General features: G+C 41.4%; 2 protein-coding genes across 2 annotated transcripts; one reads left to right on the top strand and one right to left on the bottom strand.

Annotated features, from left to right (window-relative positions):
- The first annotated feature begins 1,551 nt into the window (after positions 1-1,551).
- znf277 (zinc finger protein 277) lies at positions 1,552-9,816 on the top strand. Its single transcript, XM_033968606.2, has 12 exons — positions 1,552-1,593; positions 2,197-2,434; positions 3,001-3,089; positions 3,175-3,257; positions 3,456-3,547; positions 3,789-3,899; positions 3,992-4,124; positions 5,003-5,070; positions 5,259-5,355; positions 5,500-5,542; positions 6,664-6,838; positions 8,792-9,816. The coding sequence occupies exons 1-12, from the start codon at positions 1,572-1,574 to the stop codon at positions 8,961-8,963; spliced, it is 1,323 nt and encodes a 440-aa protein (XP_033824497.1). The 5' UTR covers positions 1,552-1,571; the 3' UTR covers positions 8,964-9,816.
- Positions 9,808-26,357, bottom strand: LOC129456328 (kinesin-like protein KIFC3). Its single transcript, XM_055222543.1, has 15 exons — positions 25,815-26,357; positions 25,438-25,584; positions 21,386-21,505; positions 20,645-20,707; positions 19,433-19,543; positions 17,978-18,091; positions 17,116-17,273; positions 16,213-16,422; positions 14,476-14,926; positions 13,866-14,008; positions 13,192-13,252; positions 12,025-12,233; positions 11,686-11,872; positions 10,480-10,575; positions 9,808-10,243 (listed from the first exon to the last, which is right to left on the bottom strand). Exons 1-15 carry the CDS (start codon positions 26,355-26,357, stop codon positions 10,088-10,090), a joined length of 2,769 nt encoding a protein of 922 aa, XP_055078518.1. The 3' UTR covers positions 9,808-10,087.
- Between the last annotated feature and the right edge of the window lie 270 nt (positions 26,358-26,627).

Raw genomic sequence — 26,627 nt, forward strand, 5'->3', positions numbered from 1 at the left:
CAGTCACCTCCAGTCTCTCTCTCTAAGACCTTCAAATCAGGCTAGAACTCTAGGGGTAATAATGGACTCAGACTTGAACTTTAACAGCCACATCAAATCAATAACATCTGCAGCTTTTTACCACCTAAAAACATTGCAAAAATCAAAGGCATACTGTCAAAACCAGACTTATACCAGACCAGACCATGCATTTGTCTCCAGTAGGTTAGACTACTGTAACGGCCTGCTCACTGGCCTCTCCAAACGAGCCTTAACACAGCTGCAGTACATCCAGAATGCTGCTGCTCGGGTCCTGACTAGAACCAGGAAGTACGAGCACATAAGTCCTGTGCTCAGGTCTCTGCACTGGCTTCCTGTAGCTCAAAGAATAGACTTTAAAGCAGCTCTGGTTGTGTATAAGTCTCTCCATGGCCTAGGTCCAAAGTACATCTCTGACATGTTAGTGCCATATGAACTATCTCGCAATTTAAGGACTTCAGGGACCGGCCTCCTGCTGGTGCCCAGAGTCAGGACTAAACATGGGGAATCAGTGTTTCAGTTTTATGCAGCTAAAACCTGAAACAGTCTTCCTGAAGATGTGAGACAGGCCTCTACTTTGACAATATTTAAATCCAGGCTCAAAACAGTTCTGTTTATCTGTGCATATGACTGAAAGGTTTTTATTCTGCACTCTTCTCCTTTAATGGTAATTTTATGATGACAAAAGAAACATGGACTGATGGACCCTTATTAGACATAGTAAAGTGACAGGAAAGTATTTGAGAAGTGACAGGAAAGTTTTTTGTAAAGTAATGGGAAAGTTCTTAAACTGAGCAAGACAGTGTTTAAAGAGTGCGAGAGAGTTTTTAAAGGGTGCAAACGAGTGGGTGAGAGAGTTGAGATTGGGTGATTATTTATGTTTTGATTTGTGTGATTTTAATGTCTTTCTTATTCTTTAAATCACTTTGAATTACCTTGTGTACGTATTGTGCTATACAAATAAACTTGCCTTGCCTTGGTTGTTTAGCTGTGCGTATTCCTGAAAGGTTTTTATTCTGCTCTGTTCTCTTTTAATGTTCACTTTATGATGATTATTTGTGATTATTTCTGTTTTTATTTGTTGTATTGTGATTTTTATGTTTTTCTTATTCTGTAAAACACTTTGAATTACTTTCTGTATGAATTATGTTATACAAATAAACTTGCCTTGTCTTGCCTTACCATCTCCACGGAGACAAGCAGGCAACAGACCCTTCACCAGAAAAGTTACATAGTGCTCTTTCACAAGGTTCTGAATGGTTCTGCAGAACCAAGGGACACAGGTACAGAGATTCGCTGCAAAATGAGCATCATTTCTGAGCCATGTGTGCCCTCTAGTGGTATCTTTGTGTAATGCAACCCCATTGGCTAAAAAGCTCAGCGTTATTTTAGATATTAGGTTATCATTTATTTAGGCTAAGTAAAAATACGAGTTGAAATTAAATAAAGCAAACATGAAATTGTATGAAAAAAAAATCGGACTTTTTAATGTTTTTTTTTCTTCTCTTCTCTGATTGGTCAATTTGCCCTGTTTGTGTTACGTAGTATCCAACATGGCGGCGTCTGACAGGGGTGGTGAGTGAATTTGATCAATTTAAAAACTTGTCATTGCATCTTATCACGTATTTTACAAACAAACTCAACATTTGTGGTGTAATTAGTTAGTTGGGCCAACTTAATAAGATTCAGTGTGGTATTTTGTAAGCTGCTTTGCTCTTTTAACATCAGGGCAGCTGAGAAGTTGGGTTGTCGATCTCTTTTTTTGTGTATATTGAACTATAGAAAACCAATGAGTGCTAAAATGTATGGATATAGCGTCAAGTAATGCTTCATTTGTATGTAATGTAAAGTAAAAAAAAAATGGGGTCCATAAATGTCTCGTCTCAGTTGGAAGTTGAAACTGGAAGATCCCTTTGTACGCTTGGGGTTTTATTGTGTACAAAACCTGCTTATCCTATAGTTTAGACCTTTACAAACACGTTCTCCTGTTTTTCATAGATTTTGTTCAGTCTACAATGACAAAGAGAATCTGGTACTGTCATTAGGCTTTTACTGCATATGTAAAGATCATATAATAATAGAAATAAATTACAAAGAAAATTTTAATACTAGCTATTTAGTCCCCAAAATATTCATTCCATCTTTGACAGTAGTCCTCTCTTTCTCTCCCCCCCTCAGCTCAGGACAGTATCCTGGAGCCTTTGTGTTTCCCAGAGCATCCCGAGACCAGTCCCTGCCCCGCGGCCTTGGATCGTCCCTGCCCTGCGGCCCTGGATTGCCCCTCCTCTGAGCCCTTGGTCTGTCTCTTTTGCCCCGAGTCCCTCCCCTCTCATCAGAAAGATGTCCTGCTCAAACACCTGCTGCTGCAACACAAACTAGTGATCGCAGATGTCAAACTAATCGCAGATCTACCACAGTAAGGATGCCCTGTTTTGATTGATTATATCTTTTAAATAGTGGTGGTTCTCAAAATGTCTGTGATTTTCAGAGTAATGGTAAATCTAGCACGGTTGCCATAGAAATTAACAATTCAAAACTGAATGTATCTTTTGAATGCTCTCAAAGTAAATGGTATATTGTCACCTTTTTATATAGCATTTTTCCACATTCAGGGCAATCAAAGCGCTTTACATCAAAGAACCACTAACCCATTCACAGACAAATTCACACACCAGTGGGGGAAGAAGTGTCTTGCATAAGGACACAAGGGTAGTATTCATTTGTGGGAGCTGGAATCGCACTGGCAACCTGTGGGTCAGTGGATTTGGCTGCTCTCTAATGAAGTTTATGCTGAAAACAGGATTCAAACTGAATGGATTTAGTCCATATGTAATGACAATCTTTGACATTTTTATTAACATTTGTATTGTAAAAATAATGAATTATCAACCAAAATGGCTTATTTTATTTTAGTTAGCTAGGAAGATCCCTTTGAAAAAACACATATCCTCTACTTTGGATAATGATTTAGTTATTCTTCAGGTATTTATTGCATTGGAAAGGCAGATTGTTGGAGCAGCCAGTGGAAGATTTCTGTAGTGTGATCAGGACCAACTCCCAAGGTCCAGTGGGTAAGAAAAAAATAAATTAATACGTATACCTTGATTTTAAGGTAACTTTGGTGTTTTTTAGCATTCTACTTAATATTTTCTACAGAGAAACAGGAGCATTATTACCTCCTGTGTGATGTTCTTCCAGAGGACAGAGTTCTCAGGGAAAAGCTGCAACAGAAAAGACTGGTATAACATTTAGAGTTTTCAATCTGCACAGTAATAACTTGCCACATCAATATTAAACTTGTATTCTTTCATTGTTAGGTAGGATTTTTGGAGTTTAATTGTAATTTCTGTTTGGGTCTTAATATGTAAACCCCCCCCATCACAAAAAACAAACAAACATAGATCTTAATAATATTGCTGTTGTTTCTCTGTTTTCAGGAGGAGGTGTTGGAGCAGCAGCAGAGGGAGCGAGAGGACACCACGTTTCATCGGCCCTGTATGTTCTGCAACGATGAGTTCACTGGAAACAGGTCAGCTACATCAACAAAAAGTTAATTCTAATTTAAAACTTTTTTATTTTCAAATAGTTGGTCTCATATGTTAATGCCTTGCTGTGGAACATTCTAGCCAAAGCAATAGTAAGCAATAAATGTGGCAAACCCTCTACCAGATGTTTTCAGTAGTAATCATTTTTTAACTGAGTGTAATTTAAAAAAAAAAAAAAGGAAAACTGAAAGATGAGAAATATATAACAGTTTTTGCTGTTTCCAGATCAAGTTTATTGAACCACATGGCTAAAGAACACTCCTTTAGCATCGGACTCCCGGATAACATCGTCTACTGCAACCAGTTTTTAGACACACTTCAGAACAAACTGGACAGGTCTGATATATGCAGAAATTTCCAATGATTGTTTTAAATAAAATTTTATTATAATTTTAAAGTACAGTTATTTCTTAATTTATTTTTTGCAGTTTACAATGTTTATACTGTGAGAAAACGTTTCGAGATAAAACTACTCTTAAGGATCACATGAGGAAGAAATCACATAGACGAATCAACTCCAACAACAGAGAATACGACAGGTTCTATATTATCAACTATCTGGTAAAAACTTGTATTTTTTTTACTTTGTATTTTTTATATTTCATTTTTATCACCATCATTATTTAAATACTTTGATTACAAATTTCATAAACATGACCTATCTTTGTACCCAGACATTAGGTTCAAATCAAATATAGGTTTTACTGATAACTGATAACTGATAATTGTAATGCTGTTTTAATTTTAATTACAAAAAAATTGATTATCCAATTAGAAAGCAGAATGAATCTCATGCGGGTTGCCAGTTTCAATGCTGAAATCCATTTGGAACTTAAAACACCTCTTTCTGATCTGAATCCTCACTAAACCCCAGTGGACCCTGTGCAGTCCAGTGCTAGTGCTAGGGGTATAGATTTCCCATACACCGGTACTGAGAAAATTTGAATGTCTCTTATATCTGCAGATTAAGGCACAACTGAAAAACATTAAAAGTGTGGTACAGTTTCTTTAAAGCTACAATCTGTAGGTTTATTTAATTTGAAACCTGAAACCTGCCCCCTCACCTCACCTTTGTTCGGCCTCATGTGTGTGTTAAGTTATGTTTTCTTGTTTGCTCATGTGGGAGGTTTGGGAGGTTTGGGAGGTGTGGTACTGTGTTTGGCGCGAGCTGTCAGTTCACGCGAGTCTGGGGTTAGCTTCTCTTGTTCACGAAGATGCTAAGGGCTGATGAATAAAAGTTATCATAGAAAACATGTTTTTATTGAATGAACAGTGTGCTCTCTGGTCTCTGGTCAGACCAAAGCTGGCACACTGTCAGACAGCAGTAACATAAACAGCATCTAGTGGAGATGTGTGACAGTACAACAGTCAGTGGGCCAGTCCAAGTATGGACGGTAGCTTTAATATTATTTTGCCTACATTATTCTTGTCTTCTTTAGGAATTGGGAAAAACCTGGGAAGAAGTGCAAAGCGAAGATGATCGTGAGCTGGTAGACGACGGAGATGAGTAAGTTTTTTGTAAATGAGTTCTAATAATTTCAAATGGTTATTGATCAATTTAGTGGTCTAGAAAAGCGTTGGCTCTGGAATATGGAGTGAAAATTCCAGTGCTGTACAGAACAGTACAGTACAGTTTGTCTCATCCACTTTAAAAATGTCTGAAAACTCTTTCAAACCTGTTCTTGTTGTCTGCAGTGACTGGTCGGACTGGCACGCTCACCCTGTTTCGGCTGTGTGCCTGTTCTGTGAGCATCAATCTGAAACTATGGACCTCATCTGCTCACACATGAAGGTAGGAGCCGTGATAACCAACGGAAACAGACTGTTATAACAGAGGTGTCTTAACTTTAGCCCTCAGACCAGACTCAAATGATCATACACAGTATGTTTTACTCCATAGAAATAAGCAGGCAATGTTTTTTTTTCTTGTTTCCAGGACGCCCACAGTTTTGACCTCCACAGATTAAAGATTGACCTAAGTGAGTAAAGTTAAAGGTGCATGATGTAACATTTCTGTCATAGTTCTACCTGTTTGCTTGTTTTTTCCTCAGTCCGGCTCCGTTTTTTCAGCCTGTTCCAGCCCTTCTTTTGTTACCTCCCTGGTTTCCCAGCAGCTGCCTCTCATTGTGTTGATCAGCTCAGGGCAGCCTATATATACTGCTTCTGTTCAGTTAGTTGTTGCTAGATTGTTGAACAGACAAAAGCGACTATCAAGCCCTGTATCTGTATTACCCAGCTGCGTTTCTAAAATTCTGAATGTGTGTTTCTCTCTGTTTGAGTTGCCTGTTCCTGAGTTTATTTTTCCAGCCTGTTTCCCCCTTTTTGAATTCCCAGTCTTGGATGAGATTTTCGTTGATATTAAAGAAGACATCTTTCCTCAGTTGTTTATTTACCTGATTTACCATATTCTGAATTACCTGTTAAAAGGACACCTTCTGTTGTAGTTTATAAAACCTTTTTATTGCTCACTTTGTGTTGCATTTGAGTCCAGTTACCTGTGTGATAATTTCTGGTGTATGTTCAGCTACCTGCTTGTCTCCAAGGAGATTTTATTGCTTTGCCTAGAATATTCCATAGTTTAGTATTATATTTCAGACTGGAACATTCTAAGCAAAGATATAACATTTCCACGGTGACAAACAGGTGGCTGACCCTCAACCAGAAAAGTTACATGTACTGTAATATTGCGCCATGACATACAAACTACTGTCTGGGATGGTGTCATGCTGTTGTTTCCTTATAGTTTTCGATTCTCTGCCTACTATTTACAAGTTTGTCAGTTTTGAACATGTACCGTGAAGAGAATCAAGTATCTGGGATAGTGTCAGGCAGTCGGTTTCCCATGATTCTGAGTAACAATGTGCTTGATTGGATGAAAAAAGGTGATCCTGTCAGTAGCTCCTGTGTTAGTTATTACCAGAGAAATGTAAACTGAATAGGTTATATTTTGCAGCCTCTTTTTTTCATTAGTTAGCAGTTTTTACCAAACATTGTTACATTTAACTTAACAAGAATACATTAAAATCAGGTACAGGCCCTAATAATCACAAAGTACTATATAAGTTGAATTAGTGACAGCTTTTACTTTTACTATCTGCAGGTCTCCACTTCTACCAGCAGGTGAAGCTAGTGAACTTTATCCGTCGTGAGATTCATCAGAGCCGCTGTTATGGCTGTGAGCGGAGGTTTGAGAGCAGACAGGAAGTACTACAGCATCTCACCACAGAGGGCCATGTCATGAAACTACCAGAAATGTCCACCTGGAACCAGCCCCAGTGAGTGGAAATATACTAGATCAGTGCATCTATCAGCTACTAAACTGTTAAAGGCACACTACAATTTACTTTGGGCTGCCAGATCATCATTCTGTAGTTTTGGCCTCTGCTGTCTGACCTACTCTCAGGTGGTAACAAGATATGAACTGAGGAATATCAGGTTTCAAATCATGCCTGCATTATTACTGGTAAATATAAAGTATAGCTGGTGTCTGGAGAGATTGATTAAACATTTATTAATATAGCTCAATAAAAATGAGATTTCAGTACTTGTAAAAAGTCAGAATTCCTATTAAAGTCCTATTACATTTCAGGTATTTTTTATTTGTGGGTTTGGAGTACAAACTGGTTCAGATTTGACTGAAAATAATTGGGTTACAGCTTTCAATTAAAGCAGGCCTGTTATGCCAAATCCACTTTTCAGAGCTTTTGACCATGATATAGTTGCTTCCCCTCACCACTTACTCATCCGAAGTTATGTTTGGAGTGACCTTTGCAATGATATTTAATTGCTTATTTTCAAGATGCCATTTAGCAACACTACTGCCATAAGTCCACTGCTCTTACTTCGTTCTCCAATTATTATTATTATTATTATTATTTAATTGTTGATACATTCAGGTTTCAGCAGTGATCTGCAACTATCTATCTAACTATGCCTAGTCTTCTTTCTTTTATTAAGTTGTTTTAGACAAATATTGAGATTTAAAATGTGCAAATTATAACATAACGATGCACGGGTGTCATAGATTATAACTATGTATCAGACACAAGCACTATAGTTCTTCTCCAGGAGGTTTCCAGTTCCTTTTTTATCAGATTTATTTGTTTATTTATTTATCTTTATTTATACAGAACAACCCAATGAAAGACTTGGGCTCTCTTTTTCATGGGCGTCCTGTTTAAAATACAGTATAAAATACAAACAAAACATCTATGCAAGTCCATATAAAACATTAAAAACGGGTGCAGGTGTGAGCATAACAGCTTGTTATCATATTATGAAATTGCGACTGTGTCACCAGCCTATCCAGTTTAGCTTTTCATTGGAGTGTATTCCATTTTTGTGAAGCAAAACAGCAAAAAGCCGCTTTCCCGTGTCGGTTCTGGTGCGGTTAGTCCTTAGGCTTATGCAGTCATGTGTTCTGGTATTAAATGTTCCTGTATCAATGATTAAGAAGCACATGAGGTATTCTGGCAATTTTTGAAGTCGTGCCTTATAGATAAATTCCATACAGTGCTGTTCAGTTCTAACAGACAGTGATGGACAACCCACTTTTTCAGAAAATACACTGATGACTTTCAAATCCATCCCCTGTAAAAAAAAACAAAGGACAGTGGATCAAGTCAAACAGTGGATCCAACGGATTCAAAGCAGCGGCTGAAGTCTGCAAGTACACCACATCCCCATAATCCAGTACAGAGAGGAAGGTCGCTTGCACTATTTCTTTTCTGTAATTTATTGGGATACAATATTTGTTTCTGTAATAAAATTATCATTTAGATTTTAAACTGTTACATAATTCTGAGATGTTTTTTAAAGGATAAGATTTCATCAAGCCAAAATCCAAGATATTTATAAAGGTCGACTCTTTCAATGGACGTACCATTTAGTGTATAAAGATTTGTAAATTGCACGTTACTTAAATGTTTTTTTTTAGAAAAAATCATATACTTAGTTTTATTTGCATTTAAATAGTTTATTTTTCATCTGCATATGAATGTATGTGGCTTTCTTTTAAATTGTAACCAATAGATTTAATTAAAAATTGTAAGAAAAAAAAAAGAAAAATGAAGTTAAACATCTGGGTTAGCAGCTTTTATACAGAATACGACTCCATGGAGATGTAATGATTGTTAAATTAATTGCACATTAATTGCCTGCTGTGACCATTCAGTTGTATTTCATCTTTCCTTACTATTGCTCATTATACTACTACTTTCTGTTTGCAGATATTACTTCCCCACCTATGAGAACGACGCACTGCTGTGTACACTCTCGGACAGTGATGGTGAAGATGATGATGGGGTCCCGGTGATCGCTGAGGACATCTCAAACCTCAGAACCTTAAAACAGAACAGTGTACTCAACCAGCTGCTCAAGAACAGAGGCACATGCAGCTGAACCAAAGACTCACTTTTAATACAAAGCCATAGTATATTATGCATTAAGGTGATGATGATACGATGATCTAACAGTATCTTTGTGACATTCAGCAAATCATGGGCCACCTGTTTATAACATAAGAGAAGAGGACCATTGTCCCACAATGGAGAATCTTTATTGCTGCAAATTATGATGGCCTTAAACAATCAACATGCAAAAAATAAACTTTATTCCTCAGTTTCTGAAACTGAATGAAAATATGCAGTCACAAATCAAGATTGAATAACTATTTAAAAACAAAAAAAGTCTTCTGTGGTAAAATGTCACATTAATAGCGATGTCCCACTTCCAGCTTTAACATTGTCGGTAGAACAGTCAGATCTGACCCACAGGTTGACAGACAATATATAAAAATGGAAAAGTGCAATGTAAAAATCGCACCATTTACTGTTTGGCCATTTGTTTTCTTAAGAGGTAAAGTATATTAGGATTGTGATCAAAATCATGGCTGAAAAAAGTACAATTCAACTTGATTCCAGACTCATGAGCCATTATTGAAACAGTGACAATACAAACAGCAAACATTTCTTTAATGATACTGTGTTGTCTATCACGTGTGTTTTACACGGTCTTTGTCCAGTCTACAGCCTACATATTAGGTTGTTGCTCATTGTATTATACTCGATATTTTCTGCATGCCTACATGGCACATTTCATTTCAAATAAATATTTAAATTGGACCCCATTTTTGCACATTAAATGCCTTGACAAACCATTTTAAAAATGCAAATGAAGCGACTCTGATTGTTATAATCAGCAGTTCGAGCAGTATGTCCTCCTGGCAATGAAAGACATGGATTCTGCAATAAAAATCTTTATTCTCTAAAAACAGCTTTAGGGAACAGTTGTACAGTGAACTAGTAGGTATTTAGTTAGTTAGATAATAGTTCCAACAGATATGTACCCCATTTAACTTTAACCCATCAATGTGAAAAGAAACTTGTATACAGAAAATGACAATAAGACAATAAAAGTTGTAGTTTTTTTTTATCTAAACATGTTCCAATTACGTTTTTCTTACTGAATACAAATAAACATTAGGTGATAATAATAAATAACAGTAATTGTGATTTTTTAAAAAGTCAGTTAGCGGTCTGCTTGGGCTTGTTCTTGTTGGGGATGATGTTTTGCGTGGCTTTTCCAAGTGAAACCTGTCGAATACTGGATCCAAACTGCAGCGTGCTCAGGGTTTCTGCCACGTCCTCCACATCTGGACTAACATTCACAAAAACACAGCACTGAAATACACAACACAGGGACACTCATTAGAGAAAAGTCTTTATTAATAATTATTCAATAGTTTTGTCATATTGATTCAAGAAATCAATATGTCAAAACCATCAACGGTCAAAAGATAGAATGTAATAGTTTTATTACAGTTAAGTCGAGCTCATGTGGAAGGGGAAACTTGTGTGAGAACTACTTGAAAATGGAGTCTTATAATAATTTAAATAAAGCTTTTGTTTAGCCTGACCTTGGCATCTCCGCTGAGGGAGGGCTGCAGGAGGTGAGTGAGTTTGGAGTTTCTGAACGGGACATGGAGAGCATTACACTTCAGAGCACTGAACACCTGAGGAAAAGAGAAAACTTTTATTCTCATTGGTTATGTGCTAAATTGCAGTATAATGATAAGTTGAATCTAATCAAAGTACTTTAAATACTTTATTGTCGCCATAGTTAATAGTTTGGACACACCCTCTGATTCATTCTCATAGTTAAAAAAAAAATAAAAAAAAAATAAATATATATATATATATATATATATATTTTTTTTTTACTACTTTCTACATTTTAGGTACATGCAGAAGACATCAAATATAAAGCAAGAAGTATGAAATGATGTAGTTCTATATTTGATGTCTTCTGTATCTAAAATGTAGAAAGAAGTAAAAAAAAACCAAAAAAAAAAACATTAAATGAGAAGGTGTCCAGACTTTTGACTGGTAGTGTATGTTGTTGTTTGCAAGTGTTTGTTGAAATTATGGTAAATAACTGCAACTATTCAAATTGCAATTTGAATCTGATGCAGCCACAGGTTATTGAATCACATGTAGGTCACATGTGCCACCCTCCAATGAGCAGGTGGAGGTAGAAACATTATCAAAATCATCAGACTAGTCACGTGTACTTACACTATGGAACTTTTCTGGTGAAAGATCCGCCACCTGCTTGTCTCCATGAAGTTGTCATTGTTTCACCCAGGCAAATAAATCACATATCACATCTCATGAAGACAAGTAGATGGCAGCCCCCCCGTACCAGGAAAATGATGTAGTGCACCTTTAAAGCTTGTGTTGTGCGATGTGTGTCAGGCTTTTATGTGCTTTAGCTCAGTGTGGTGCATGAGCGTGAGTGAGAGGTGGCGTGTGCGTGCATGTGGCGCATATTTTTGGTTCAACCCGCGAAGAAGCGAAGTGTGTGAGTCTAGAGTGGTCCCTGGGACAAGACGGTGCAACTGATGTGTATTAACGGTGCAGCAGAGCTAATAAAGCAGCCAACCCTTGAGCAGCAGACTGGAGTGGTCTTTCAACTCGCACCACACTCCAAACAACAAGGTAAAGAACTGGGAGTTAAACCCCGAAGGACGAGCGACCCTTCGGCCCTGGAGAGGACGGCTCTCCCCTGTGTCTCCCGACCACGGTCAGGGGACCGAAGCAGGAAAGGTTTAACACTTGTGTACCTGTCCCAGAGCTGTGAGGGACTTGTTAATAGCTGCTGCCTCCACCAGTCTCTGTCCTGTGGCCTCAGTTTTGGAGATCCGCTCAGATCCAGCCAAGTCACACAGCGTTAGAGTGCCCCGAGAGGTGAGGCCTGACACTTCATCTGAACCCTCCACCTCCAACGCCACCACCAGGTGGGAGCGGGAACTGCAGCATCATAACAACAAATGACTCTCGTGTGTGTGCGTATACACTGGGTTAAAGTGATATTATAAGAATATTGCACAGATTAGACACAGAATCATCAATAACTTGTAGCAGTGGTCATTTTTATTGTGTCTTTTTAGTATCAAATTCACCTCTGTATGTTCATCTTGGTGGCAGCGATCTTGCGGTTCTTCTCGCCCATTTCCATGGCACTGAGGATGTCACTCTCGGTCTGGACTTGGACTTGGGTCAGACCTGGGACTGACACAGACTTACCCTGGACTCGAAGGTCCAGAGCAGATCCAGGGCTCTTAGACAGAAGGTCGTTCAAAGTCTCATTGTAGATCTCCAGCATTGAAACCTGGAGAGGCAACATACATTTTACTAAAGAGCAGACATTTAGTTCCATAGTACCTTTTATTGGTTTGAAAAAAAAAAAAAAAAAAAAAAAAAAAAGCTATATATTCACCAAAAACAACATATTAACATGTTTTATAAGTTTTACATTCCAGATTGATATGTGTAAGCCTCTGAATAGAGTTCTACACATCAATTTGGGATGCGTTCAGAACCAATGATTGGAGCGTTCAAACAAATACTTCACGCTGATTGGTCGAAGCGTCTGAGCAATGGAACAAGTCAAAAAATCAAGTCAAAAAACTTTAAGCTTAATCCAGTTAACAGTAAAGCCCGTGCATCTTACCCGTCCACCCATGCGCAAAGCGCTTCCCTCTGCAGGATTTTTTTCTGTATTTCTGCTAAAACAGGCTAAATTACCTGTCGGCATCACAATGTTTGTTTTGGTTTGTTTGGCACTGACTTACCCCCGTGTCACAGCACTACCCTGTGATTGGTCAGTCTGGACCCATCACATGCAAATACTTGACGGATCTTGATCTCACAAAAATCTCAAGAATTAATCTTGCTGGCAAGACTAATTCTAACATGTATATAGCTGAAACAATTAAAATATAATGGCATTAGTATGAGATTTCCATTCTTTTTGGGGACATTACAATGACATGGAAACTGATCTTATACACTTAACCATTGTCACTACTTACCTAACTTTAACCTAAACCCAAACTAAACTTAAATTATCTTAACTTAGATCATGTTTTTGATCTAATAAGGTCCTGATAATTTGAGTGTGTAGATTTTTTTGATTTTAGTCTCCACAATGTGATAAATACCTACCTGTATGTATGAGTGAATGGATGGGTTGATCCTTGATGTAAAGTGCAAGATGAATTTGACCTTATATTAACAACAGCTGTATTAAATGAATCCAGTACATTTCTTTGTCTGTCTAAACTCACCTTTAAAGTGTACGTCACCTTCTCCTTTTCAGCACATATCCGGAGTAGTTCTCGTATTGACCTACAGGGGGACATATGCAGATTGGAGCCAGGACTTCACACCTGAGCCTTTAATAACTCAATTCACTGGTAACACAAATCCAAAGATGTCTGGAAACTCTACCAGCTCAGTGTAAACTGACTCTTACTATTGGTGAGGTTACAAAAGCTCATCCAATATTAACCAATATACAGTTAACTCTATTGGTCTTTTGATGCTAAAGAAAACTGCTAATAGTGTTTGAATAGGCAAGACGATTAAATCATTTTAGGCTTAGGCTAAAGTCTAAAGACAGTGCTGCTGTAGAACAGACAGGAGAGTATAGGACAGATAACAACAATATAGCCCTGGAATGTTCCACAGTATGGTATTAATCTTAAACAGTTTTCAAGACGTTTTTGAGGAATTAAACATACCACCATGCTGTAGAAGATTCCAGACATAGCAATTATATCCCAAAAGTTCCATAATGCACCTTTAAAGGCCGTATTATCTGAACAAAAAGGAAAACTATAACATCACAACATGCATTTAGCTTTCACACTATCAAGCTATCTCAACAGAACTCACAATAGGCCAATGAAAACAGGCTGTTTATTGATAGTGTAGTATTCTTGTAGCAGTATTTCCTGACCTGATGTTGACCCCAGGGCGCTCCTTGGTGCCCATCATGGTGTAAGTCTTTCCTGATCCGGTTTGTCCATAGGCCAAAATACAGACATTGTACCCGTCCACACAGGAGCTGATGACTGGCAAAGTACCAGCAAAAACCTCGTCCTGTAAAACATGCAAGTGAAAATGTGTTTGACAAAAAGGTTAGACTGTTTCAAATAAATGTTATCATTACACACAAAGGTTAAAACTTTTTTTTGGCTCTCAGCACTTGAATCTGTGATAAACTGAAATTAAGCAGCATTAAACGATGGGTCATATTTCTCTATGGAGTCAGGACAAAAAAATGTACTATGACCTATTGTGATATGCAGTACTGTCACACTTCTAAAATCCCAAATTACATTTTATATTAAGAAGAAAGCTTGAAGCCACTGAATGAATAATGACTACAGTGTTACTCTAACAAGATCGACAAAGCCTCTCAAAGTGCGACATGAATGTAAGCCACTCCTGTTTCCTCTGTCATCTCTATATTATAACCATAATTTTACACAGTGATGTTATTTTTAAACACAGAGTAATATTTGTTTGGTTTTAAGATTCAGACAGTGATAGTGGTCGTACTGTACCTGTGTGCTGTTGGACCCATAAACTTTATCAAACTGAAACTTCTTCCTGCTCCCTTTCTGCACCACAGCTACTTCCTGTTCGTCTACGCTGTCCAAACACGATTCACTCTTTGTGCTCTTTCTACATCGACAGAACACTCTGATATTCCCCTGTAGCTCCAACAGTTTGTTGTACAGACTCTTCCTCTCCACCGCCTCCTTCCGGTACAGGGACCTCAGCTCCTCCACCTGCCCCATGGCGCGCTGCTCTTCCTGGGTCATGCGTACAGCAGCCTCCCTGAGCTCCTGCAGTTGGTTCTTCATGTCCGTGAGGGTTTGGTGCACCGTGGAGCGTAGCTGTTTGTTGGAAACATTCAGGTCTCGGGTCAAAGTTCGGACTTGCCGCATTCGTCCCGGGTCCACAGCAGGTTTGGAGCTGGGTTTGTGCAGAGGGACAGCTGAGGCTCTGTGGCTGGAAGAAAGTATTAATTTTACATAAATATACAGGATATATTATCTCTGTCTTTTTAACGCTACAGAAATAGCATGATAATAGTAGGGGCGGGTGATACAGACAAAATGTAAATATTTATGGCACATGGTCACATTCTTATCAAGCACTTTCCAAAGAAAGAACCACTCACCCATTCACACACACATTCATAAGCCAGTGTACGCAGACACTGGGACAATATGGATTAAGTGGTTTGCTGTTGCTCCTTTGCCCCTTTGCAATCCGTTTTAAATGGCCTGTACCTGATTTAATTTTATTCGTGTCAAGATAAATGTTCTTTTAAATCATGCATTGTGTGGTGAAAGCTGCTAAATAAGAAAAAAATGAGACAATAAACTACAATCTATTCATCATCCTTCAGCTAATAACTAACACAGAAGCTGCTGACAGAGTGACCTTTTTACCTCCAATCAAGCACATTGTTACTAAGAATCATGGGTAATCAACTGCCAAACACTATACCAGAGGCCAGAGCTAAAAGTCCAAACTAAACCCAGAGCTGACTGATGGTTTGAAAGCAGGTACAGATATTTTAAAATGTGAAAAAATACATGTAAATGGGTTACAATTAGAGTTATTTTCCTGTGTCCAGTAATAATTACCATGCAATTATTAGCATATTTACATCTTTAGTTATCATGTTATACCCACCCCATAGAGACAGGTTATACATGCAAACACGATACATGCATTTACCACTAGTGACCCAGCAGGTTATTGGGTTGTTTCCTTGATTTCCTTGAATCTTGTTACACCGCTCTTTTGTTTATAAAGTACTTAAAAAAACTCATAAGCATTCAAACTGAGAGCTTAATGAAAGAAATTGCCTTTGCATGAAAAGTAGACAGAGGTGGGTGGAGTAGCCAGTTCGAAGGACAAAGTATTAAATAATGCAGAAAATCTTGTATTTTCAAAAGGTAGACACAAAAACGAGAAAAACAAAATAATATCTGAAGGAACAATACAAGAAACAGTCAAATAGTGTTCATCACAGTGAACATAAAGCTTTTGTCACTTGTAAACTCACAGTGGGAAGAGGAGCCAAAACGTTTACTCAAATCAGAGTACTGTTACACTGTAAAACATATTACTCAGGTAGGAGTAACTAAGTATTGCATCTGGAAACTACTCGGAGAAGTACAAATTTAACAAGATTACTCAAGTAAATATAATTTACTTGAGTAACCTTAGTATTGTACTACCCATCTCTGAAAGTAAATAAAGTGTAAAGTGTAATAAAATACCTGAGTAGAGAGCGTATCTTCTCGTGCGCCTCCTGCTTGTCGGCCTCGAGTTCTGCGTGTTTGTGGTTGAGATGTTGGACCACATCAGTCAGGTACCGCACCTCCCTCTTCAGATAACTGTTCCTCTGGAAGAGAGTCTCCATCTCCTTGTCTTTGGATTGCAGTTTATGCTTCAGCTCCTCTATCACACGGTCCCTTTCCAACAGAGCTCTGAAAATATATAAACAAATCAGTAATCAGTCCTTGTTTTTTTTTTGCTGTGTGACTTTAGTAGTTTTCGTCCCTACATCCTCTCATATAGCTTACATTAGATAAACTGGGGGTAACCACTTTTTTGCAGCTAAACTCTGTTCTTGGTGTTTAATAGCATTGTCAACAATTCCTATTGCCTGGGATCCAAAATACAAACTACTCCAAAACTTTATGAAGATGTGAGTCTGGTCACCGTTGAATCTTCCTGAGATCACAATGGGGTTGATTGACAGGTGGATTAGCCAATCAGAGACACACATGGTCTGTCCATATCAAAACAAATATGGAAAAAAGGAGGAAAAAATATCACGGGGGACAATGTTATGGATTTTTCTGCAGAATCATTGAGCGAAGAATGAACCTTTGTTAATATGAGGGGAGTGAAATTTTACTTCTGAAATAAACAAATTTGACTGCACAAAGAGAGTAGCGACCAGACTGGAATTTCTTTTGGTATTTTAGTGCAAACTAGGTCGACATTTTCAACAGACTTCAGAGCTACTTTCTGAAATTTTTAACTTTTTTCTACATTTTCTCGCCATCACTTTTACTACATGTACTTTCCCACCAAACCAGGTAATAATAACAAAAAAATGAAAAGTGTAATAATAATAATAGCACTTTAAACTGAAAGCCGGACAGCATATTGACCTGAATGAGTTAAGGTCGGTGTAGTCTTTGGGGGCAGGCTGCAGTAGTATTTCTCCAAACATGGTTAAATAAACAGAGATCACCTCCTCTGAGTCATAGTTACAGTGTCTGAGAGCTGCGGTGATCTCCTTCTGATCCACCAGGCCGGGCAGGGCTGTCTGTGAAGGCAAAACAAACACACATTTAAGCTAGACACACACACTGGGAGATTTTCAAGTATCCATCATTAACATTTCATGATTTACCTCAATTAATCAAAAGCTGCGAATCAGAAACACATCTTATTTCAATCAGTGAATTCATTACATTCTCTTCTCATTTTACACATCTTCAGTGGAAGTACTCATTTGAGTAAACAATGAAGGACTTTAATTGGGACCATAGATTGTACAAAGAAGTGGACTAAGTGCACCCATACACCCATAGTGTTCAGCTCTAGTCAAATGAAGCTCACCGAGGATAGCAGTCATAGGGGCCAATTCCTACCACGAGTATCATAGCAAGAGCCAATACGGATTGCTCCTTCCCACTTGTTTAGCACAAGAGATCACAACCTGATATGTCTGTTAATAATGTTTATATATTGATTTACGGACAAAATAGATCATGTTAAGTGGATTTTTTTTTTTTTTTAAACACCATATTATATTAGTGACAAATCCATTATTCTAGTCTGTAATATCACATTACAATGTCAAAAGTACACATTTCCATCTCAAACTGACATCATAGGCTAAAACGTGAAACACAGTGAACTCTACACATTGTCATAGTATCCAAACACAGTATATTTGTCTATATGCATTGTACAAAATTGGTTCAAATTCAGGGTTATGGTCATTATTTCCCCTGATGGACTCACCATGACCTGTTGAACTCTGGCTTTGACAAAGTCCAGGTTGAGTTCCCACTGCAGCGGAAGGATGAGCCACAGTCCAGACTGAGGGTCCCAGAACCGACACACATTCACCCTCTCCTGTAACATAAAGACACAGGGCAATTCACAGGGCTATAGCACGTTAGGCAGGGCATGTCTGTTTCTGAATGCAGATGGCAGATTTTCAACAACTGGAGACTGTTTTGCTCAGTGTGGATTGTAGAATATGTATGCAGAGTCAAAACTAGTACTCCCAAATGCTTTTTATGTTTTTGTGCCTCTGTTTAAAATGTGGCTTCTACAGTGGTACTACCAGTGTGCATCTCAAACACACTGTGGAGAGTGGGCCTGCTCCATGTTTTCTGTCTAATTACAAGAGGCACAACACAGCTGCTGCACAAATATAGACAACACAAACTGCATAGTCAGGCTGGTGCCCCTTGGAGCACACGATGCCCTATATGCACTGCTCCTTACATGCCTCATGGGAGCAGTGGTACTGATGATGAATATAATATGGATTTCTATCTATCTGCATCTCCAAAGCTCAAAATGTTCTATTACACCTTGTTTTCAGGTTAACAGCTCCTTTTATCTTTAGTTCAGTAGACTGGCAATTCCAGGGGCTGAAATCATCTTATTGGTGTGTCATCCCTCATGACACAATAATAAGCTTGTCTGTATATGATGAAAAAGGACACAAGAACTGTGCATGAATGGCTCCGCAACCCATTTGTGAGTAAACTGGGTGAATCGAGATTGCAAATGACGGTGGTCTTAAACTTATGTTTGAGACATCTTTACTGACACTATGGATGAAAATTAAGCCAGAATATCATGAGCACTGAAAACCTTACTACCATTTCTAACATCCTGTCTGTGTGAAGTGGGCTTTTCTGCAGTGACAGCAATCAAGACAAAATTACAGAGCAGATTGGACATAAGAAACACACGGTGAGTGTCATTGTCTCCCATCACTCCTAGATGGGACCAACACATCATAAAGAAACAAGCGCAGGGCTCCCACTGATTCAACTGTATAGTGAGTGGTATTTTTTACGCATTTAACTTATTTTGACACATTTATCTGCCACGAGTAGAAGGCTGGTCTGTGAAAATAAAACCTACATTATTCCGGTCCATGGTGCAAAAAAGATTGGGGACCCCTGATCTAAATGATTTGAGTGAAGGTGTATGGAGTTTAAAAACACAGTGGAGCACTTCCTGTATCACCACATGACATCACAAGGTGGAACTTGAGTACTTTCGGTCTGAGAGAAAAACTCCGGCAAAAAAACGGCTAAATATCCAGGGTTTGTGTGTTAAACATGTGTGAATGAAACAAATTGCAACTGCTGGTATGTCTGTGATAAGGAAACAACATTACAACAGATTTGAGAAAATAGTGTAATATGGGCCCTTTAAATGTGATTGTCCGACCTCAAACCAGTATGTCATGAGGGTGCCTTTGCCCTGGATGTAGGTGCTGCTGGTGCGGTCGTCTTCTCTGAACGCTGAAGGGCCTGAGCTGGTCTGCTGCTGCCCAGAGCCCTGAGGAAGAGGAAAACAAAATACATGTAAATATTACCAACACATTGTACTGTACAACAGTGGTCCCCAACCGTTTTATCACCGCGGACCGGCCAACGCTTGAAAATTTTACCGTGGACCGGGGGGGCTAATGCTAATGCAAATGATTACACATGATACACATTTGACCCACAATTAAGTTAATAGCAGAATAAACCACGCTTACCGATCAGGAACAGCATCCAGTCCATCAAATCATAAGGTCCTCTGCTCCTCAGTCCACTATGAGATCTTCACTCGGTTCCACGAACCGCTCCAGGTCCGAGATGCCTCTAGTTTAACTCGTACAAACATCCACAGTGTCCTCGGTCGCGTACTTCCTTTGTTTTGTCCGTTTCATCATGTTTAAAACACAAAACAGCTGCGTAAAATTACGCAATACGCGCGCGTAATTTTACGCGCGGATCTTTATATCCAGTCTCGTGTTTTTACTCGGAGATGTGACGGAACAGATTTCACTTTCCTGCAGCAGATTGGACATGGAGGCTCTAACTTCCTTTGTGGACATAATTTCTTGACTGGATTATATTCTCTGGACCTTTACGGAACGAATGAGACCAACTTTGTGTGAATATGTTGATGTTTGACAGAACCAGAGCGCTCAATGGTAAGTGCAGTGCAAATCCACATTTCTGACTTCTCTGTAAAACGGCTTTCCTGTCAGCACTGTGGTGATTAGAGGTGTAAATGGTTTACATATTCAGAAAGATGAATGCCGTAGCTTTCATTTGATGTGTAGATCGTTTGTGTGGGTGACGCAGAAATACACGTACATTGCTGTAAATTTGTAACGTGTAACGCGGGCGGTCCGTCGGAACGCTAAGTGGTTAAGTTGTCGGCGCTCAAGTGACGGAAATGTAACCGAGAGAATCCGGTCATTTTTCAAAATAAAAGATTTTTCAGACTCAGATAATAAATACAACGGAAATAATTGATTATTTCTTGGACGGCCGGTGGCCCGGTACCAATTGATCCACGGACCGGTACCGGTCCGCGGCCCGGTGGTTGGGGACCACTGCTGTACAAGGTGAAGTTTTGTGCAGTTTTAAATATAAGACACACCTCAGAGTTGGGAGAGATAAAATGTCCTTGACTGTGCCACTCCTGAGGAAACGGCTGCAACTTCTGAAACAAGCAAACAGGGTGAAGAGTATTATCTGTTAACGTAGTTTATTTGTTTCTTGTGGTAAACAGACAAAAGGCATAAAATATCTTGCACAAGGACATATTCGCATAATAACACATTGCACCATTGTTATTGTGTTGTCTATTCAGATACAGCAGCATGGCAGAGAGACAGACAGAGGGAAAGTTTAGAAAGTTAAAGGGCTCATATTACACCATTTTCTGATCTATGTTATAATGTTGTTTCCTCATAACAAACAAACCTTGCATATTTAAGCTGAGTTCTTCCCTCACATGTGTGAATGAAACAAAATACAACTCCAGGTCTGCCTTTGAGGAGGTAACATTCTAACATGGCTTAAATCTCAGAGGAATCCATTTTGTGTAATACAGGACCTTTAAAAGTCCAGGTTTGTCCATTTATAACCTGGCCAGTATCAGTCCGCTCTTAATGCTGGTTTACAGGTTTTATCCCAGTTAAGACTTCCAGGGCCACTGACAGTTACTTGCTTGGTTAGAGCAGGATTAGAATTGGTTCAGAACGCAACCTTATTGAGCCCAATCCACAATTTTATAAACTAATGTAGCTTAAATATTAACATACATTTTTATTCAAATACAACTTATGCGCACTCTGCTCCATTTCCATTACTCTCCAGTCTGTAACTCATAACCTACCTGTGTCTCATCCACATAAACTCTGTTGCCGTGGTGATTAAAGCAGCTGTACAGCATCCCGTTGTTGTGGAGAAAACTCTCAAACACCAAAGACAACTCTTCACTTTCTGCCACTGCCTCCTGGAAAAAAGAAATACATTTATTTTTTATAATATTTTTGTGGCAGATAATGATTATTTTCTCAACAATTATTTTTTTTTCCAATGCCTAAGATTTTAGTTTGCTTTATTTCTAAGGGACAATGCACATACAACTACTGTCCATCCATCCATTTTCTTCCGCTCCCCGTGACCCGGAGCCGGGTCACGGGGGCAGCAGTCTAAGCAGGGACACGTCCTCCAGCTCCTCCGGTGGGACCCCAAGGCGTTCCCAGGCCAGCCGAGAGACATAGTCCCTCCAGCGTGTCCTGGGTCTTCCTCGGGGCCTCCTCCCGGCGGGACATGCCCAGAACACCTCCCTAGGGAGGCGTCCAGGAGGCATCCTGAGCAGATGCCCGAGCCACCTCAACTGGTTCCTCTCAACGTGTAGGAGCAGCGGCTCTACTCCGAGCTCCTCCCGTGTGACTGAGCTCCTCACCCTAACCCTAAGGGTGCGCCCAGCCACTCTGCGGAGGAAGCCCATTTCAGCCGCTTGTATCCGCGACCTTGTCCTTTCGGTCATTACCCAGAGCTCATGACCATAGGTGAGGGTAGGAACGTAGATTGACCGGTAAATCGAGAGCTTTGCCTTTGGGCTCAGCTCTTTCTTCACCACAACGGACCGATACAGCGACCGCATCACTGCAGACGCTGCACCGATCCGCCTGTCAATCTCCCGCTCCATCCTTCCCTCACTCGTGAACAAGACCCCGAGATACTTGAACTCCTCCACTTGGGGCAGAGACTCACCACCCACCCGGAGAGAGCAAACCACCTTTTTCCGGTGGAGAACCATGGCCTCGGATTTGGAGGAGCTGATTCTCATCCCAGCCACTTCACACTCGGCTGCAAACTGTGTCCAGTGTCTGCTGCAGGTCCTGGCTCGAAGAAGCCATCAGGACAACATCATCTGCAAACAGCAGAGATGAAATCCTGTGGTTCCCAAACCAGGCCCCCTCCGGCCCCTAGAAATTCTGTCCTTAAATATAATGAAAAGAACCGGTGACAAAGGGCAGCCCTGGCGGAGTCCAACATGCACCGGGAACAGGTCTGACTTACTGCCAGCAATGCGAACACAGCTCCTGCTCCGGTCATACAGGGACCGGACAGCCCTTAGCAAAGGGCCCCGGACCCCATACTCCCAGAGCACCCCCCAAAGGACACCACGAGGGACACGGTCGAATGCCATCTCCAGATCCACAAAACACATGTGGACTGGTTGGGCAAACTCCCATGAGCCCTCGAGGACCCGACGGAGAGTATAAAGCTGGTCCAGTGTTCCACGACCAGGACGAAAACCACACTGCTCCTCCTGAATCCGATGTTCGACTATTGGTCGGATTCTCCTCTCCAGTACCCTGGAATAGACCTTACCGGGAAGGCTGAGGAGTGTGATTCCCCTGTAATTGGAACACACCCCCCCGGTTCCCCTTCTTATACAGAGGGACCACCACCCCGATTTGACATTCCACAGGTACTGTCCCTGACCGCCACGCGATGTTGTAGAGACGTGTCAGCCAAGACAGTCCCACAACATCCAGAGACTTGAGGTACTCAGGTCGGATCTCGTCCACCCCCGGAGCCTTGCCACCGAGGAGCTTGCCAACCACCTCAGTGACTTCAGCCAGGGTGATGGACGAGTCCGCCTGCGGGTCCCCAGTCTCTGCTTCCTCCTCGGAAGACGTGACAGTGGGATTGAGGAGATCCTCAAAGTATTCCTTCCACCGCCCGACAACATCCCCAGTCGAAGTCAGCAGCTCTCCACCCGCACTGTAAATAGTGTTGGTGAATCACTGCTTCCCCCTCCTGAGGCGTCGGACGGTTTGCCAGAATCTCTTTGAGGCCGTCCGATAGTCCTCCTCCATGGCCTCCCCGAACTCCTCCCAACCCCGAGTTTTTGCCTCTGTGACCGCCCAAGCCGCGGCACGCTTGGCCCGCCGGTACTTATCAGCTGCCTCAGGAGTCCCACGAGCCAACATGGCTCGATAGGACTCCTTCTTCAGCTTGACGGCATCCCTTATTTCCGGTGTCCACCACCGGGTTCGGGGATTGCCGCCGCGACAAGCACCGCAGACCTTACGACCACAACTACGAGCAGCCGCATCGACAATAGAGGTGGAGAACATGGCCCACTCAGAGTCCATGTCCCCAGCCTCCCCCGGGATCAGGGAGAAGCTCTCCCGGAGGTGAGAGTTGAAGACCCCTCTGACAGAGGGCTCAGCCAGACGTTCCCAGCAGACCCTCACGATGCGCTTGGGCCTGCCAGGTCTGTCCGGCTTCCTCCTCCGCCAGCGGATCCAACTCACCACCAGGTGGTGATCAGTTGACAGCTCAGCCCCTCTCTTCACCCGAGTGTCCAAGACACGCGGTCGGAGGTCAGATGACACGACAACAAAGTCAATCATCGACCTCCGACCTAGAGTGTCCTGGTGCCACGTGCACCGATGGACACCCTTGTGCTCGAACATGGTGTTTGTTATGGACAAACTGTGACTAGCACAGAAGTCCAGTAACAAAACACCATTCGGGTTCAGATCGGGGAGGCCATTCCTCCCAATCACGCCCCCCCAAGTGTCACTGTCATTACCCATATGGGCATTGAAGTCCCCCAGGAGAACAATGGAGTCCCCGGTTGGTGCACTGTCTAGTACCCCTCCCAGGGACTCCAAGAAGGCCGGGTACTCCGCACTGCTGTTTGGCCCGTAGGCCGACACAACAGTGAGAGACCTGTCCTCGACCCGAAGGCGCAGGGACGCGACCCTCTCGTTCACCGTGGTGAACTCCAACACGTGGCGGTTGAGCTATGGGGCAATGAGCATGCCCACACCAGCTCGCCGCCGCTCCCCGTGGGCAACGCCAGAGAAATGGAGAGTCCAACCCCTCTCAAGAAGTTGGGTTCCAGAGCCCAAGCTGTGCGTGGAGGTGAGGCCGACTATATCTAGCCGGTAACGCTCAACCGCCTGCACAAGCTCAGGCTCCTTCCCCACAGCGAGGTGACATTCCATGTCCCCAGAGCCAGTCTCCATGTCCGGAGATCCGGTCGTCGAGGTCCCCGTCTTCGACTGCCGGGTGCAGAGAGATCTGGGCGGCAGTCGAAGGCGGGGACCTCAAATGCCTTCTCCAGATCCACAAAACACATGTGGACTGGTTGGGCATACTCCCATGAACCCTCGAGGACCCGATGGAGAGTATAAAGCTAGTCCAGTGTTCCATGACCGGGACAAAAACCACACTGCTCCTCCTGAGTCGAACCTCGGACATACAACTACTGCACTGCACAAAATAGGAAAGATGGTTAATTTCCACCTGCAGTCCCTGATCAGGTTCACGTCTAAAAGGAGTATTCATGACAATAGAGTACAATGTATGTTCACATAACCAGTCTGTTAATATAAATACAATCACTCCAGTAGAGCCATTTTAGTGACGGTATGATTCAAATACTGCAATACTGTTACGAATGACACTGTGTGCGACCTTGTTAAATTGATGTCCCACAATAGAAATGTGCTTAACATCTCTCCCTACTCTTCACTCATATTCCACAGATTATTCTTTCCAGTCCAATAAACCCAAAGCTATGAAAAACTACTTTCTACTAACAATATTCACTCTTAAAAACATTTATTTTTGCTATTACTGTAATTTTACTTTCATTATCTCTCTGTCTTGGTAGTAACAATAGATGCATCCCACTTAATCAGTCTCGCTGGTGCAGCCTTTTATGCTGAGTTCACATTCTGATTCTCTAGGTGTGTTTAAACTTACACAATCACTCAATCAAAATCAAGACTAACCTGAGACTAAACCCAGAACAAAACCAAGACTAAACTTAGATTTAATCATGACTACAGCAGGACCTAACCAAATCTACAGTAAGACTTGAACTGGACCCAAACCCGGAACAAGACCTACAGTGGCAGGTTGGCTCTGAGCAGAAGTAGAGGTCTTGTCCTTTGTCGTCTGTTGTTTATTTTCATTGTTGGTTGCCAGGTTTCCATCTTCACTCTTTAGAGACTGGACTTCCATAACATGGCTGTCTGGCTGAGGAGACTCCACTGCCTACAACACAACAAAAATGGAAATATTGACTTGACCTGGGTGTATTGTTTGACCGTATAGAACATGGTATTTGGACTTGGAATTGGTATTTCACTCAGATATTTGCTTTGTCTGGAACAGAAAAGTTACATAGCATGGCATTAAGGCATTTAATAAGCAATGCAAAAAAAGGAGATTTATTCGATGAATAAGCAATACCACAAATGATGTCTAATAATGTGATACTCTACCTGTGCAGTGTGCTCGCTCCGTGCAGCAGGTGTAGAAGTCTCTCTTTCCCGGGTCTTGGACATCTCTTTCCCGGCCTCCCCGCCCTCTCTCCAGGCTGCATCCCTCTCACTCCGCGGGCCGTGTCGGCTCTTTTCCTCGGGTGTCTGTTGCCTTTTCTCCTCCCAGGCCTCGGTGCTCTCCTTCCCGCCTTTTCCCCTCTCCTTCCCGCCTTTTCCCCTCTCATTCCCGCCTTTTCCCCTCTCATTCCCGCCTTTTCCCCTCTCATTCCGAGCTGTCTCTCCCTCTCCTGGTTGCTTGGATTTTTTCTCCTCTGCCGTGTTTCCTCTCTCGTCCCGGTTCACGTCCTTCTCTCCTCGGGCGCTGTCCACTCTGTCTTCTCCGGGGTGTTGTTGCTTTTCACCCGGAGTTTCAGCCCTTGCTCCCCGGGCCTCTCCTCTCTCCTCTCCGGGGTGTGGTTGCTTCTCACCCAGGGTTTCGGTCCTCTCTACCCGGGCCTCTCCTCTCTCCTCTCCGGGCACGATTACAGACGCACCGCTGCCCATTTCTCGACACTTGTCCGCGGGCTGAAAAAGGCGCTTGACCCCGTTGAACAGATGCACAGACACCCGAGACCCGCGCGTAATCTGACGCACACCTGTACCACGTGATTTCACGCCTATAAAGTTTCCTCATTAGCGCGTGACACCTCCACAATAACAGGTGACAATGAGGTCAGTTAGACTCGGTTTACTGTTTTACCTAATATTTTTGCAGAGTTAAGGCTATTTTCCAATTTTATTCTGAATAATTTTGACCCAACAGAACAAATAAGT

The sequence above is a fragment of the Periophthalmus magnuspinnatus genome, chromosome 6 (assembly GCF_009829125.3).
Source record: "Periophthalmus magnuspinnatus isolate fPerMag1 chromosome 6, fPerMag1.2.pri, whole genome shotgun sequence".
In the NCBI taxonomy this organism is placed as follows: domain Eukaryota; kingdom Metazoa; phylum Chordata; class Actinopteri; order Gobiiformes; family Gobiidae; genus Periophthalmus; species Periophthalmus magnuspinnatus.

Excerpts from the sequence above, each read along its gene's own strand:
- znf277 (XM_033968606.2), top strand. The coding sequence starts at position 1,572 with ATGGCGGCGTCTGACAGGGGTG. Across the intron at positions 5,071-5,258 it reads CTGGTAGACGACGGAGATGA|TGACTGGTCGGACTGGCACG; the intron begins GTAAGTTTTTTG and ends TGTTGTCTGCAG. Across the intron at positions 5,543-6,663 it reads CAGATTAAAGATTGACCTAA|GTCTCCACTTCTACCAGCAG; the intron begins GTGAGTAAAGTT and ends TACTATCTGCAG.
- LOC129456328 (XM_055222543.1), bottom strand. The coding sequence starts at position 26,357 with ATGGGCAGCGGTGCGTCTGTAATCGTGCCCGGAGAGGAGAGAGGAGAG. Across the intron at positions 25,585-25,814 it reads GGAGCGAGCACACTGCACAG|GCAGTGGAGTCTCCTCAGCC; the intron begins GTAGAGTATCAC and ends GTTGTGTTGTAG. Across the intron at positions 10,576-11,685 it reads CCCTCACAGCTCTGGGACAG|GTGTTCAGTGCTCTGAAGTG; the intron begins GTACACAAGTGT and ends TCTTTTCCTCAG.